This window comes from Bos javanicus, chromosome 7 (genome assembly GCF_032452875.1).
Source record: "Bos javanicus breed banteng chromosome 7, ARS-OSU_banteng_1.0, whole genome shotgun sequence".
Lineage (NCBI taxonomy): Eukaryota > Metazoa > Chordata > Mammalia > Artiodactyla > Bovidae > Bos > Bos javanicus.
Genome location: NC_083874.1, coordinates 94,393,467 through 94,407,271, shown reverse-complemented (window position 1 = coordinate 94,407,271; position 13,805 = coordinate 94,393,467). Strand labels below are relative to the sequence as shown.

Here is a 13,805-nt window from a genome sequence, read left to right as displayed (position 1 = left end):
GTCCGTGCTGTCGCAGATGGGTTATGTCATTCTTTTTATGGCTGCGTGGTAGTCCATTGCATGTATGCCTGCATCGTCTTTGTCCACGCCTCTGTCGATAGACATTTAGGTTGCTTCTGTGTCTTGGCTATTGTAAACAGTGCTGCATTGAGCATTGGGGTGCGTGTGTCTTTTTGAATTATGGTTTTCTCCAGATATATGCCCAGGAGTGGGATTGCTGGATCACATGATAGTTCTGTATTTAGTTTTTTGAAGGACCCTCCATGCTGTTTTCCATATGGTTGCACCATTTTACATTCCCACCAACAGTGTACGAGGGTTTCTTTTCCTCCACACCATCTCCAGCGTTTGTTGTTTGTAGTCTTTTAGATGATGACTGTTCTGACTGGTGTGAGGTGATACCTCATTGTGGTTTTGGCTTACATTTTTCTAATAATTAGTGATGTTGAACATCTTTCCATGTGCCTCTTGGCCATCTTCTTTGTATGTCTTCTTTGGAGGAATGTCTTTTTAGATCTTGCACTCGGTTTTTGCTGGGGTTATTTGGTTTTTCTTTTTGTTGTTGTTGAGCTGCATAAAGTATTTGTATTAAATGTATTTTGGAGATTAATCCCTTGTCAGTAGTAGACTATTATATTTAGAGTGTTTATATTTAGTATCTGGATTGCTTATTCCTAGCAGTATTCCTTTTTAAACTGCAGCTTTTCAAGTAATGGAAAAGAATTTTTAAAAGACTATTAAAAAACCACTGGTTTTGAACTAAATGAAAAATATTTTCATCATATTTTTTATAAATTTAAAGGTAAACTTAATTTCTTATTATAGTAAATAAGCACTCAATGTACACTTGTTAAATTGAATAGAATTTTAAAATGTTAACAATTATAGATTCTGCGTAAGATTGGAAGCTCTTTCTTCATTTGTTCACTCACTCATTTGTTCCTTTAATCAGAAAGTATGGGGAAACTATTACTGTATGTCAGGCAATGTCCTAAGTGCTAGGAATGAAAATATGAGAATAAGGTTTTCATTCATTTGTATATTGGAGAATTAATCCTTTGTCAGTTGTTTCATTTGCTATTATTTTCTCCCATTCTGAGGGTTGTCTTTTCACCTTGTTTATAATTCCCTTTGCTGTGCAAAAGCTTTTAAGTTTAATTACATCCAATTTGTTTATTTTTATTTCCATTACTCTAGGAGTTGGGTCATAAAGGATTTTGCTGTGGTTTATGTCAGAGAGTCTTCTGCCTTTGTTTTCCTCTAAGAGTTTTATAGTTTCTGGTCTTACATTAAGGTCTTTAATCCCTTTTGAGTTTATTTTTGTATATGTACTCTATATGTTTGTAGGAAGTACTCTAATTTCATTATTTTGCACATAGCTGTCCAGTTTTCCCAGCACCACTTGTTGAAGGGACTATCTTATCTCCATTGTATATATTGATTTACTGGTATATAGATTCACTTGTAGAAAGAAATTGAATGGTGACAAAATTAGGTGATTTATTGATTTCTCTTAAATCACATCTTCATATTTGACTTCATTATTTCTTTAAAATAGTATAGGTTACCGGAGTATCAGAGACATGCTGAAATAAGTAAAATTTAAAAAAATCCATACTGTACTACTTCATGGAAGATAATTAATTATACTTGTCATTTTAATAATTAATTTCTAGCTGTTAAAAATAGGATAAAAGTATTGGGGGGCAGTTATTTTCAAGCTGAATGCTAGTGATACTCTGCTTCATTTGTGTTCAGAGAAAAAAATTTGTCATATATTTTACATATGGATTAATTTCTTTATTATGTTTTTGAACCTATTGTGCATGCTTGACTTTGTTAGGCTTCTTTTTTTATTTTCTTCAAGATCATTAACTTTATCAGAGCAGTAAAATTTTACTTACTTATACAGACTTCATGTCATCCTTTACAAAAAGAATTTGAGATGGTGAACTGTATTATGAATTTTCATTATACAGTCATGGAAATTCATTGTGAAAAATGCGGAACTTATGTAACCAAATGAATGGTACTCTTTAAAAGTGCTTGCCTTGGATTCAGGTATTGCTGTTTTTGCTGAGGAAACATTTAGAAGGCTTCTTTTGGAATTTTCCTCAAAGTCAGTTAATAGTACTGTATAAAGGAAATGATCTCATTACAGTTCAGTCATATCTCTGATTTTCTTTTATCAAAAGTATGACTTCAGAAACATTTTGTTTTTGAGATTGAAGATTTGCTATTATGAAGATGTTCCAAAGACTGTACTGGTGATTTCAGAAGGGATGTTTTAAAAGTGATCTGGGCAATAGAAGCTACACTGACATATGAGACTACACCTCTTAACTCCTTAGTAGAGAGCAGCAAGCACTTAAGGGAACATTTCATTACTGTTGTTAAGCAGTTTATAGTTGTCCCTCAGTTCAGTGCAGTCTGCTGGCCAGTTGGAGTTGGGATGTATTCCAAGCTTATACATTTTTTCCCCTCATTGAAATTGTCAGGGCCAGACAATAAACATATTTGCAGTTACTAGTTGAGGGTGTCCTTTGTATAAGTGAGTCTTCTGTGTTCAACTGTTTGTTACATTTGTCACTTAAGTAAACTACAGATGATAGTTTTTTTGTTTCTTTGTTTCAGCTTTTAACTGCTTTTGAGAATGCATTGGGCTTATCAGATAAGATTCCTAGCGAAGATCACCAAGTGCTTTATAAACATTTCATTCAGTGTTTATCCAAAGTAAGTTGATTTTTAAAATTTCTAATATGACTTTTCTATTCTAATGAGGAACGTATTCATAAATATATTTTACTGCTACTCAGTTTATTTTACTTTTTTTTTTTCAAGTTTCCTCATGAGACTGCTAGGTTGAAGAAGGCCTGTGAAGGAATGATAAACATCTATCCCACTGTACAATATCCATTAGAAGTGCTTTGTTTACATTTAATTGAATCAGGTAATTTCTTCTTTATTATATTGTGTGTCCTAGAGATCTAAGAGTAATGTTGATGTCAATCAAAAATTGCTTTATTGCCTATTGCTTGTAAAGTATTATTTCAGTATTTCTGGACATGAGAGGAGGTATGATAGTTAGTCTTTATGCACATGAAAAGGCTAAGAAATACAGGAAAGTATAGTGACACAGGGAATTGTGAGCCACCGAGTTCATTGTACAATTGCACTCGTCTCACATGCTAGTAAAGTAATGCTCAAAATTCTCCAAGCCAAGCTTCAGCAATACGTGAATCGTGAACTTCCAGATGTTCAAGCTGGTTTTAGAAAAGGCAGAGGAACCAGAGATCAAATTGCCAACATCCACTGGATCGTTGAAAAAGCAAGAGAGTTCCAGAAAAACATCTACTTCTGCTTTATTGACTATGCCAAAGCCTTTGACTGTGTGGATCACAATAAACTGTGGAAAATTCTGAAAGAGATGGAAATACCAGACCACCTGACCTGCCTCTTGAGAAACCTGTATGCAGGTCAGGAAGCAACAGTTAGAACTGGACATGGAACAACAGACTGGTTCCAAATAGGAAAAGGAGTACGTCAAGACTGTATATTGTCACCCTGCTTATTTAACTTCTGTGCAGAGTACATCATGAGAAACGCTGGGCTGGAAGAAGCACAAGCTGGAATCAAGATTGCCGGGAGAAATATCAATAACCTCAGCTATGCAGATGACACCACCCTTATGGCAGAAAGTGAAGAGGAACTAAAAAGCCTCTTGATGAAAGTGCAAGAGGAGAGTGAAAAAGTTGGCTTAAAGCTTAATATTCAGAAAACGAAGATCATGACATCTGGTCCCATCACTTCATGGGAAATAGATGGGGAAACTGGAAACGGTGTCAGACTTTATCTTTTTGGGCTCCAAAATCACTACAGATGATGACTGCAGCCATGAAATTAAAAGACGATCAATCCTTGGAAGAAAAGTTATGACCAACCTAGATAGCATATTCAAAAGCAGAGACATTACTTTGCCAACAAAGGTCTGTCTAGTCAAGGCTATGGTTTTTCCAGTGGTCATGTATGGATGTGAGAGTTGGACTGTGAAGAAAGCTGAGTGCTGAAGAATCGATGCTTTTGAAGTGTGGTGTTGGAGAAGACTCTGGAGAGTCCCTTGGACTGCAAGGAGATCCAACAAGTTCATTCTGAAGGAGATCAGTCCTGGGTGTTCTTTGGAAGGAATGATGCTAAAGCTGAAACTCCAGTCCTTTGGCCACCTCATGTGAAGAGCTGACTCATTGGAAAAGACTCTGATGCTGGGAGGGGTTGGGGGCAGGAGGAAAAGGGGCAGATGGAGGATGAGATGGCTGGATGGCATCACCAACTCGATGGACGTGAGTTTGAGTACACTCCAGGAGATGGTGATGGACAGGGAGGCCTGGCTTGCTGCGATTCATGGGGTTGCAAAGAGTAGGACACGACTGAGCGACTGAACAGAACTGAACTGAATTCATTGTTGATTAGTAAGATCTTTTGGAAGGTGGGAATTGGAGAAGGTCTTGAATTTTCCATAGAAATTAGATGAACAGGAGGAGGTGAAAGATACTCCCCATGGCATGAGCAGAGGTATGGAGCTAGGTGCAGTTTGGGAGAATAGTAGAATAGTTTTATTTGCTGTAGTAGAAAGACTAAGATCTGTTTTAGTGAAGTAGTTTAGACTGTATTACATAGGGATATAAATGTCCTGGAGAAGATTTTGTTAATGATAAGCATTCTCAGTGTTGATGTTATGTCGTATGTCATTGTCACACAAGTACATTGTTAAATATGATAAAGTAATGAAGTTTGTGAATGATCTGCTTTTTCAATAAAACAGAGCAGAATTCAAGTCAGATAGTGTGTCTTAGTGTGTGCTCAGTGCTCTTGCTTCGTTGTGTGCTTTCTCTGGGGGAAGAGAGAGAGGTGATGACAGCTAGCCTGCTGGGAGTTGCCACAGCTTGCAGCTGTAGATGTCTTGTGCCTGTCAGTTTACAGAATGTTGACTATATTGGTTTTCATAGCAGTTGCTGTCCTTTTTTGCCAGGGTCTGTGCTGAACAGGTGCTTTAAAAATAACTTGAATATCACTCCTGTCCATGTGTGTATTCACCTGATACAAATAAAGTTCATCGAAGTCAGTCATTGGGATGGAATTAACAGTACCAGTACCAGTGTGGTAGTGATTGTGAGTTGGTGCAGAGCTTTCCTAAGCTAAGTTTTTTCACTTTGTTGCTAAATGAGTATACACTTGGGAATGCTTTGTTTGTTACTGACTGTCACATATTCCATAATTGAAAAATGGTCGAAAATTACCGCTAAAGATAATTGAGGGAAAATTCCTATTACAGAAATCTTATTACACCAATCTTGACTCTGCCTACTCTGACTTCCCCTTCTAAGTCCAACTTGTATTTTTTCCCCTCTCATGCCTGAGTTGAAGTCCTGAACTCTTACCTTCAGTCTGTGATTTTTTTATGGTGAGCAGTAAATGGATCCCCTTCTCCTTACTTTAACTGAGTCCAAGATAGACGTGGAAGAGCACTTTGCTCTAACGTGAGAAAAGCAAACGTTGTAAGTGTTGTGCACGCTCAGTTGTGGCCGATTCTTTGTGACCCCTTGGACTGTAGCCTGCTAGACTCCTCTGTCCAGGGAATTTTTCAGGCAAGAATACTGGAGTGGGTTGCCATTTCCTCCAGGGGATCTTCCTGACCTAGGGATCGAACCTACATCTCTCGCGTCTCCTGCATTGGTAGGTGGATTCTTTGCCGCTAATGCCACTCGGGAAGCACAGAAGTGTCGTAGTGAGTAGCTTATGAAGTATAAAGTCTCTGACTTGGTTTGCAGGATATATTGTACAGAAAATAGACTAGATTGGATAGAATAAGTGATACTAAGAACAAATGAACTGTAGGAACGAATGAACTGGGAATATGATAGCAACTGAAAGTAACAGGTAAATGAAGACAATAGATTTTTTTAGAGGTGAAAGGAGGGAGAAATCAATTTTAATTTTGGGCTTTCCTGAAAAGTTGCACTAATATGGAATGATGGTTTGTACAAAGGTAAGTTGTTGAGAGGAGGTGTTAACGGGTGTTCAGAGGGGAATGCTCATCAGGGTTTACTCTCGAGAGAGCAGTACAAAGGCTAGTTTTAAGGCTTGGACACCATTTGCATGTAGGTGAAAGGGAATGGAGTGGACGACTTCAGAGGATGCCTGAAGAGCAGAAACATGTATAATGTGCCTTGTGTGGAAAGGGAGGAAGAGGGGGAAGAAGGAAATGGAGGACAGAGAAGTGAAGAGGTCAGAAAGGAAAGAGGGGGACCTCGATAAAAAGCAAGACAGAAGGCAAGGAAAGCATTTCACAAGGGAGAGCTGTCATGAGAGATTGAGCAACTAGTTTTATGATTAAGAGGCCTTTAGTAGGGCTGTCTTTTTTAATCAAAGTGAGTGAATTGAAACTTAGAATACATGATGAGAAAAGAGGAGGAAGAAGTGGAGAGCAGGTATAAAGGGAAGCAATCCAGGGACAGACTGACTTCATTTAAGGGACGGGAGGAGGAAGCATGAAAGGGGATAATAGACTTTTAGAGGAGAAGGGGAATTGCAGTGGTGTCACCTGGAAGGAGACTTTCACGAAGAAAGAGCTAGTTAACATTATGGGCGTTGCCTTGCGGTCAAGGAGGAGGATGCCTACTGAGAGACTTTCAGTACCAGAAGCATGCTTAGAGCTTGTATGTATGGTTTTTATTTTGTTTTGCTCTAATAGGAAGCTTAGTTCTAAATCACTCAGTTTCTTCAAACTTTAACTTGAGGCCAGTGTGTTCCCAAGATAAGCGGACTGGTTTTCTTTATCGTGTAGCCCCTGGTATCCATCTTCCAGCCATTTTTCTGTGTTTACAATTGTGATTGATAAATTAATGGCTGGAGTTTACCCTTTTGTTTCTGTTCCTGTTCAGCTATTAATGGCTTGTGCCATTCCCTCATTCTTGACCTGCTCACATGAAGATACTCTGACATTTCTTTTTGAAAACTAATTAAACGTTTTCTTAAGAGGCACAGATAACCCTGTAATGTGAATTTGTCGAGTAAATATGCCTTCATATCCCCAAAAGCCTACAAAATTGTAGAAGTGGGATCAACAAATAGTTTGCATGTAAAATACTTATCCTTTAATTAAAAATTAACTAAAAAACAAAACCAAAGAAAAAAAAAGTAGTCTGCAGACTTTTGCCTATAAATTCAATACTTGACAAAATATTTTACTAAAGAGATAGCAAAGGGGTTATGCCGTTTGATTAGAGAGGGTGTTGGTTTATGTGAAAAAAAAAAAAATCATTCTCAAAGAGGTTTTGAGGATGGGTAATTTGCAGAGTTGAAAGAGAGCTCTATATCCTGGCAAAGGGGAGTGGGTTGGTGGATATTTATCCATGTGGGACAGCTTCTTTCCCTGCTGGAATGTTAGTTGTGAGGGTTTGCGGAATGGAGCAGTGCAGACTTGGACATGTTAAATACAGGAGGTGTAGCTGGCAACCCACTCCAGTGTTCTTGCCTAGAGAATCCCAGGGACGGGGAGCCTGGTGGGCTGCGGTCTATGGGGTTGCACAGAGTTGGACACGACTGAAGTGACTTAGCAGCAGCAGCAGCAGCAGCAGCAGCATTATTCTGGGGTGAGAGCTTAATTGTTAAGGCAGGACAGTAGGAAGCTGTGCTTAATGGTTTCTTTCTTTTTCATATTTTCGTTGCTCCTTGAAGCTGAACTTTCTGTATAGTAAGAACTTTTGAAAATCTGGAAGGCCTCCTAAAGGCTGATCTATCCTCCCCTAGAGTACTTCAGTGCCTGCAGAATTTGCTACTTCAACAGCAGTTAATCACTGGGTTCTTTTCCACTGAGGACAAATAGATCCGTTCTCCTTTGTCCTCCTTTGCATGTTGAGGCTTGAAGATGTGTTTTCAAAATGACTCTGTTTATAAAGCTTCACATAACAAGTAGTGAATAGCTTTCGCCTGATGAAATGTTATTTCATGCTAAATGACCTTTTTTGATTTATTTTGTTTTGCTTTATTGCTGAAATGGGGGAAGATAAAAAAGGACTTGGTTCTTCAAACAGAAAAGAGTGTAAGGTTTTGTGTTCTAGAAATATTAGAAAATCCAGGTGGAAATAAAGAAATGAGTACATGCTGTTTTTCTCCCTCCCAAGCTAGGCTATTTAAAAAAAAAAAGTTCTATAGCACTGATGGATTCCTTTGGGATGTCAGAAATAAAATAGTTATTAAAAAAAACACCTCTTGCCTTTTTTTGTGATAAACTTTAGAAAACAGAATTCTTATAGCTATTACTTAGCACCTGCTCTGAACCTTTTCAGAACATCTTTTATCAGCTCCATGTCTAGCTTGCCCTGTTTATTTTTTTATTTGGCTGTGTGGGGTCTTTGTTGCAATGTTTGGGATCTTTAGTTGTGGCATGTGGGATCTAGATCCCTGACCAGGGATCAAACCCGGGTCTCCTGCACTGGGAGCACAGAGTCTTAACCACTGGACCACCAGGGCAGTGCCTCTTACTTGCCTTATTGATAAATAAAGGTAATATGGCCAAACTGTTTTAAAGTCACTGAATCTGGAATCTTGGAATCTTTTAAATGTTAAAAAGAGCAGATAAGTAAATGATTTTCTATTCAGATTAATGAAGTCTGTTTCCTCTCTGGTTTTGTCTCCAACATTTGTATAGGTAGTATTTTCAATAAGAATTAGTATGGAGAAGTGGATTGAGAGTTGAAGCTGGAATATTCCTTGTGTCGTTATTACTGTTGATGGTTTTTGTGAACACTGTAGAGAAATCCTCTAAGTGCCACTTGATCATATGTAGAGAGTATGTTCTTAAGGGCTTGACGTGAATATAGTTTCCTCAAATCTCATTTTGTTTCTATAATTGTGCTCCCAGATGTTAACAAAGGGAGTATGTTAGAAAAATTTACCTTCTTTTAAAAGGTTTTCATGTTGTTCCTGGACCTTTTGGAAACCATTTTCATCTACTAGTCACACTTTGCTTACGCTCAGTGTGGATGTTCATTGGAAAGATGCCTGACTGGCTTGTCTTCTTTTCATCTTAGGTGTGTTTTCTGTAATCAGGGCAGTTGTGATAGCCAGGATAGCCTGTCATGAATTGTGTTTTTATGGAGTAAGAGACTTTTGACTCAGTTGAGTAGAAATTGAAGATAAAATTTTAGTAGCCATTTTATTTTCTTTTTTAGAATGGTGACTGTTTTTAATTCTCCATAGTAATTCTCAGCCATTTGCCTATTCATAGACTCAGCCTTTTGGGACATCTGTTATTACGGTATTAATTTTTTAAAAGTTTTTCCCTTTAGCTGTGCTGGGTTTTCGCTGCTGTGTGGGCTTTTCCCTGGTTGCAGCAAGTGGGGGCCACTTCCCGGCCGCGGTGTGAGGGCCTCTCGTGGTGGTGGTGTCTCTTGTGGAGTATGGGCCCCGGGACACCTGGGCTTCAGCAGTTATGGCATGTGGGCTTAGTGGTCACATCTCCCGGGCTCTGGAGCAGAGGCTCAGTTGTTGTGACTCATAGGCCCTCTGCTCCATAGCACGTGGGATCTTCCCAGCCCAAGGACTGAACTCATGTCTCTTGCACTGGCGGGGATTCCTCACCGCTGAGCCAATAGTAAAGCCTCGTAATGGTATTTTTAAAAGATCATTACAATATTTAATGAATGTCTGCCATGTGTAAGATACTATACTAGCCCCTATCTTTCAGAAATGACTGTTTAGTTACAGAGACAGCAAAGGCAGGGTATACCTGTCATAAAGCTAGTAATACAGTGGGCATACGGTATTGGCAAATACTGTAGACTGGTGGTTCTTAAAGTATGGTCTCTGGACCAGGAATATCACCTGAGAACTTGTTAGAAATGCAGATTCTCAGGGCTAATAGCAGACCTACTGAATCAGAAACTTTGAGAGTGGAGCTCAGCATTTTTGGTTTTAAAAAGTCTTCCAGGTTATTCTGATATCTGATAGTTTAGACAATACCACTGGATAAAATAGAGGGGGGGACCCCATTGGTTTGCTTTTGGAGGATGCAGGGTGTATGAAACTAGGCATGTCTATTCTTGGAATTCATATATATAGAAGCGATAGAACATGTTGACAGAAGGAGAATTCTTGTGTAGAATTAGGCTTCTTCTTTCTGGCTTAGTAACCAAAGTAATATTTCTTCCAATTGATTCTCACATTTCACCAAATAGTATTGAAGTTTTAATTCTTTAGCCATTATGAATTCCGTGAATCTTTGGTGCCAACTTGGACTTCTAAGTTAATATGTAAAATATTATTTAGGGATTATGCATTGTTGTATGTTTGGTTTTGAAAATTTTGTGTAAATATGTAAGCTAAATGGTATCATGCAAAGAATTCACCTTTAATATCTGTTGCTGAAACAGTGGTTCCATATGTGGTTTGTGACTGTTTTACATAAATACATAAGCATCAGGTCTTTTTTCAGTTAACCTGTTTTTATTTATTCCCTTGTTTATTGCTTCAAGTTGTAAATTACTGTCTAAATTACTTTTTAAGAATTTTCTTATGTGATTAAACAATTTATTAAAGTGGTGAATGGTATTCACAGTTTATTCTCAAAACAGAAGCCTTCTTTTCCACCTGTTTTTCTGCTTTTCTGGGAACAGGAATCTTGGGATTGATTGTGGTTTGAGAAAATGGAAATACAACAGAACCTACAATGTTTTCTAAGCTAATTATTTTTACCAAAATAAATTCAAAATGCAGACATTGAATGATTACTACGTAAGCTTAACTGTTAACTTACATAGGAAAAGGAAGTTTTGAAAGAATGCAAAAATGTAGTGCTGAACTTGTAAGCCTGAGAAGAACGTGACTTAGTCTTTGTACAGGGTGCCGTGTGCTGGACGAGTCCACTGCATCTGGCACCTTGGGTGTCTCATCTCTGGCAGTACATTGTTGTCCAGGGAGAAATTAGCAAAGATTCTGTCCTTTGACAAGAATTCCTTCATATAACAACCAAAATTGTACTGCTGAATAGAAAAGGGAGACCTGGTGGCAAGCGGTGGCTGAGTCTTAGCATTATGACAAGTAGCCATAGGTTTCTTGTGTGAAACCCTTGAGTATGACAGCAGGTTTGGTTTACTGATACTGCTGTGAATAAAGTGGTTTCTACTTCTGGTATTTAAGAACAAGAAGGAACATGATTTTTTTAAAATGAAATGTTAATATTTTCTAGATTTGTTGATCTATTTAAGTTTTGAATTCCTGGAATCAGAATGTGGAGGTGTTTGTAAGAAGCCAGCTTTTGAGATTTAATTTTTCAAAAACTTACATCTTAAAAAGATTTATGGTGCGTAGGTTTTGGCACATATTGGTATACGTATGCTAATAACTTTTTCTTTTAATTCCAGGAAGTCTTACTGATGAGGGAGAACAGTATTGTTGTAGACTAGTGGAAATGGATCCCCAAAGTGGTACAGGTCTCATAGGTTTAGGCATTAAAGCATTACAAGACAAAAAGTACGAAGATGCTGTTAGGAACTTAACAGAAGGTAAGTGTGTGGGGTGCAGAGTATAACATGAGGTATAGGTGTCAGTCAGCAGTTATTTATCTTTGGGTCTTTCTTTAAGGAATGTATATATTTAGGATAGAAGCAAAAAAAAAAAAAATGTACATACATATTCTGGAGTCTGCTTAAGTTTGAATTCCAACTCTGCCATTCACAAATTTCAAGACCTTAGGAAAGTTCATTAAACTCTTTATGTCTTATTGTTTTTATCTGTAAAATAAAGATAATGTCTCCATCCTTAGGAGGCTTTAGTTTAGTCTTGCCCAGTATGATGTTTCTGGATGAACTTTGATTCAGATTGAGATCTGAGTGACAGATAGAAAGCCTGGTGGTGGGAAGGGTGCTGTGGGCTGAGAGTTGAGATGGCCTGAGGCGAGAGAAAAGCTGGCATTCGTGGCACTCCTGGCCATTCAGGGAGATTGGAAAAGGAAGTATGAGAACGATTGAGGCTGGAGAGGGGCCTTGCAAACCTCATTAAGGAGTTTGTGTGTTATCCAATTGGGAACCATTGGAAGGTCTTAAGTATAGGGATTTCATAATCCCATATGTATTTTTAGAAATATTCTGACTACAGTGTAGAGAATGAATTTGAGTAGAGGGCAAGCACTTGCACTGATCTGGGATGGGTGATGGAGATCCCAACTGAAGTGATGGGCATGGAATCAGTGTGACTTTGTGACTGGTCAGATGGGTGACAAGGGAGAGGGGAGGAGACTCATTTGGGGAGTGGGTGGTGGGGCTGTTCACCTCAGTAGTGATGGAAACCTTGGACTTTGTGATTGCTGTTATCTTCTTAGGGATAAAGGAAAGCCCCCTCTGCACAGCTGGATGGTATCATCTAGCAGAAGCCCAAGTAAGAATGCATAAACCTAAGGAAGCTGTTCTTTCATGCAATCGAGGTATTCCTGACATCTTTAAGGGTGGTCAACCCTGCTGCTTCTCGTCTTAGGGAAGAACGATGGTGGTGCTTTATTTTGTATTCTAAGTTGACAGCTAATTTAAATTTTACTGGGGAGATTAAAAACCCATCAGGAGAGGGGTTCAGGATTGGGAACACGTGTACACCCGTGGCAGATTCATGTTGATGTATGGCAAAACCAATACAATATTGTAAAGTAATTAGCTTCTAATTAAAATAAATAAATTTAATTTAAAAAATTAAAAAAGAAATAAAAGTAGAAGTGAAAAAAAAGCCCATCAAGTCTGTATGCATGTCTACTACTATATTTATTTTTAAACCAACAGTGAGTATTTTTCCAAGGTTACTTATAGTTGGAATTTTGATAAAGCCACTTTAGGCTTGCGTGGTGATGCTGTGTGTAATTGGGAAGTTTCTGGTGTGTTCTACAACCTTCACTCCAGTGTAGATTCTTGATTCCTCTAATGTAGATAATAGACAAGGAAAGGTATCTTAGAGCTTATTTGAATATGTTCACATGGGTCAGGTGTGGGTGTCAGAAATCAGGAAAGCGATTCACTGCTCTTGACCTAGTTGGTGACCTTACTTCTGCAGCTGAGAAATAATTTACCGTGGTTCATCCTAATTCAGCTTCTTTACCCTTCCCTTATCTTTAATGGGCTATTTCTGTGATAGATGCTTTGGCTAAGGGTTAACCTCTGCTATATAGCAGATATAGACAGCCATTGTTGTGTTTCAGGATGTTCAGTTTTATTATATGTTATGTGAAGATAGCAATTTTAAATTTTGATCTGTTTTAAATTCAGGTATTTTCATAAAGAGTTCAGGGAGAAATTTATATTTAGCTTTGAATTGTTCTTCATGTATATTGTTTCAACAGTTTATATATCTGTAATTTGTTATGTTACCCTTAAGAAATGAAAGTGCAGTGTTTTGGTTGTCTTCATTTGGCTGTCCTTCCTTTTGTCAGCTCTGAAGAATATAGATAATCTTGGTGTGTCTGGTGGCAGTCTGCATCAGAAGAATCTTTGTCTTCATTTGAAAGCAGAGGCTTTGATTAAACTCTCAGATTATGAATCTTCAGAGGAAGCAATTCGTACTCTTGATCAGGTAGTCTTATCATTGAATTTTCCCTTCGTTATTAATATTTAGTTTCTGGTCAACTGGGCATCAACCATTCTCTCCTTGCCACAAATAGTTACTTAGGAAAACTTTGTGTTAGAGGTATGAATTCACTAAATCTGCACTTCTGTAAGTTATTTACACACTTGGAAACTCCTCAAGTTATTTGTTTGCTTCTTGGTTAA

The 13,805-nt window shown here is 38.1% G+C and overlaps 1 protein-coding gene across 5 annotated transcripts in view; it reads left to right on the top strand.

Moving 5' to 3' along the window:
* The window catches only part of SKIC3 (SKI3 subunit of superkiller complex), a 150,546-nt gene that overhangs the window by 63,910 nt on the left and 72,831 nt on the right, over positions 1 to 13,805 (top strand). For all 5 annotated transcript variants that reach the window (XM_061424417.1, XM_061424421.1, XM_061424420.1 and 2 more), the window contains 5 exons: positions 2,635 to 2,733; positions 2,842 to 2,950; positions 11,421 to 11,561; positions 12,377 to 12,478; positions 13,469 to 13,608. In XM_061424417.1, the coding sequence (XP_061280401.1) occupies positions 2,635 to 2,733; positions 2,842 to 2,950; positions 11,421 to 11,561; positions 12,377 to 12,478; positions 13,469 to 13,608 (591 nt within the window). The remainder of the gene's footprint in view (positions 1 to 2,634; positions 2,734 to 2,841; positions 2,951 to 11,420; positions 11,562 to 12,376; positions 12,479 to 13,468; positions 13,609 to 13,805) is intronic.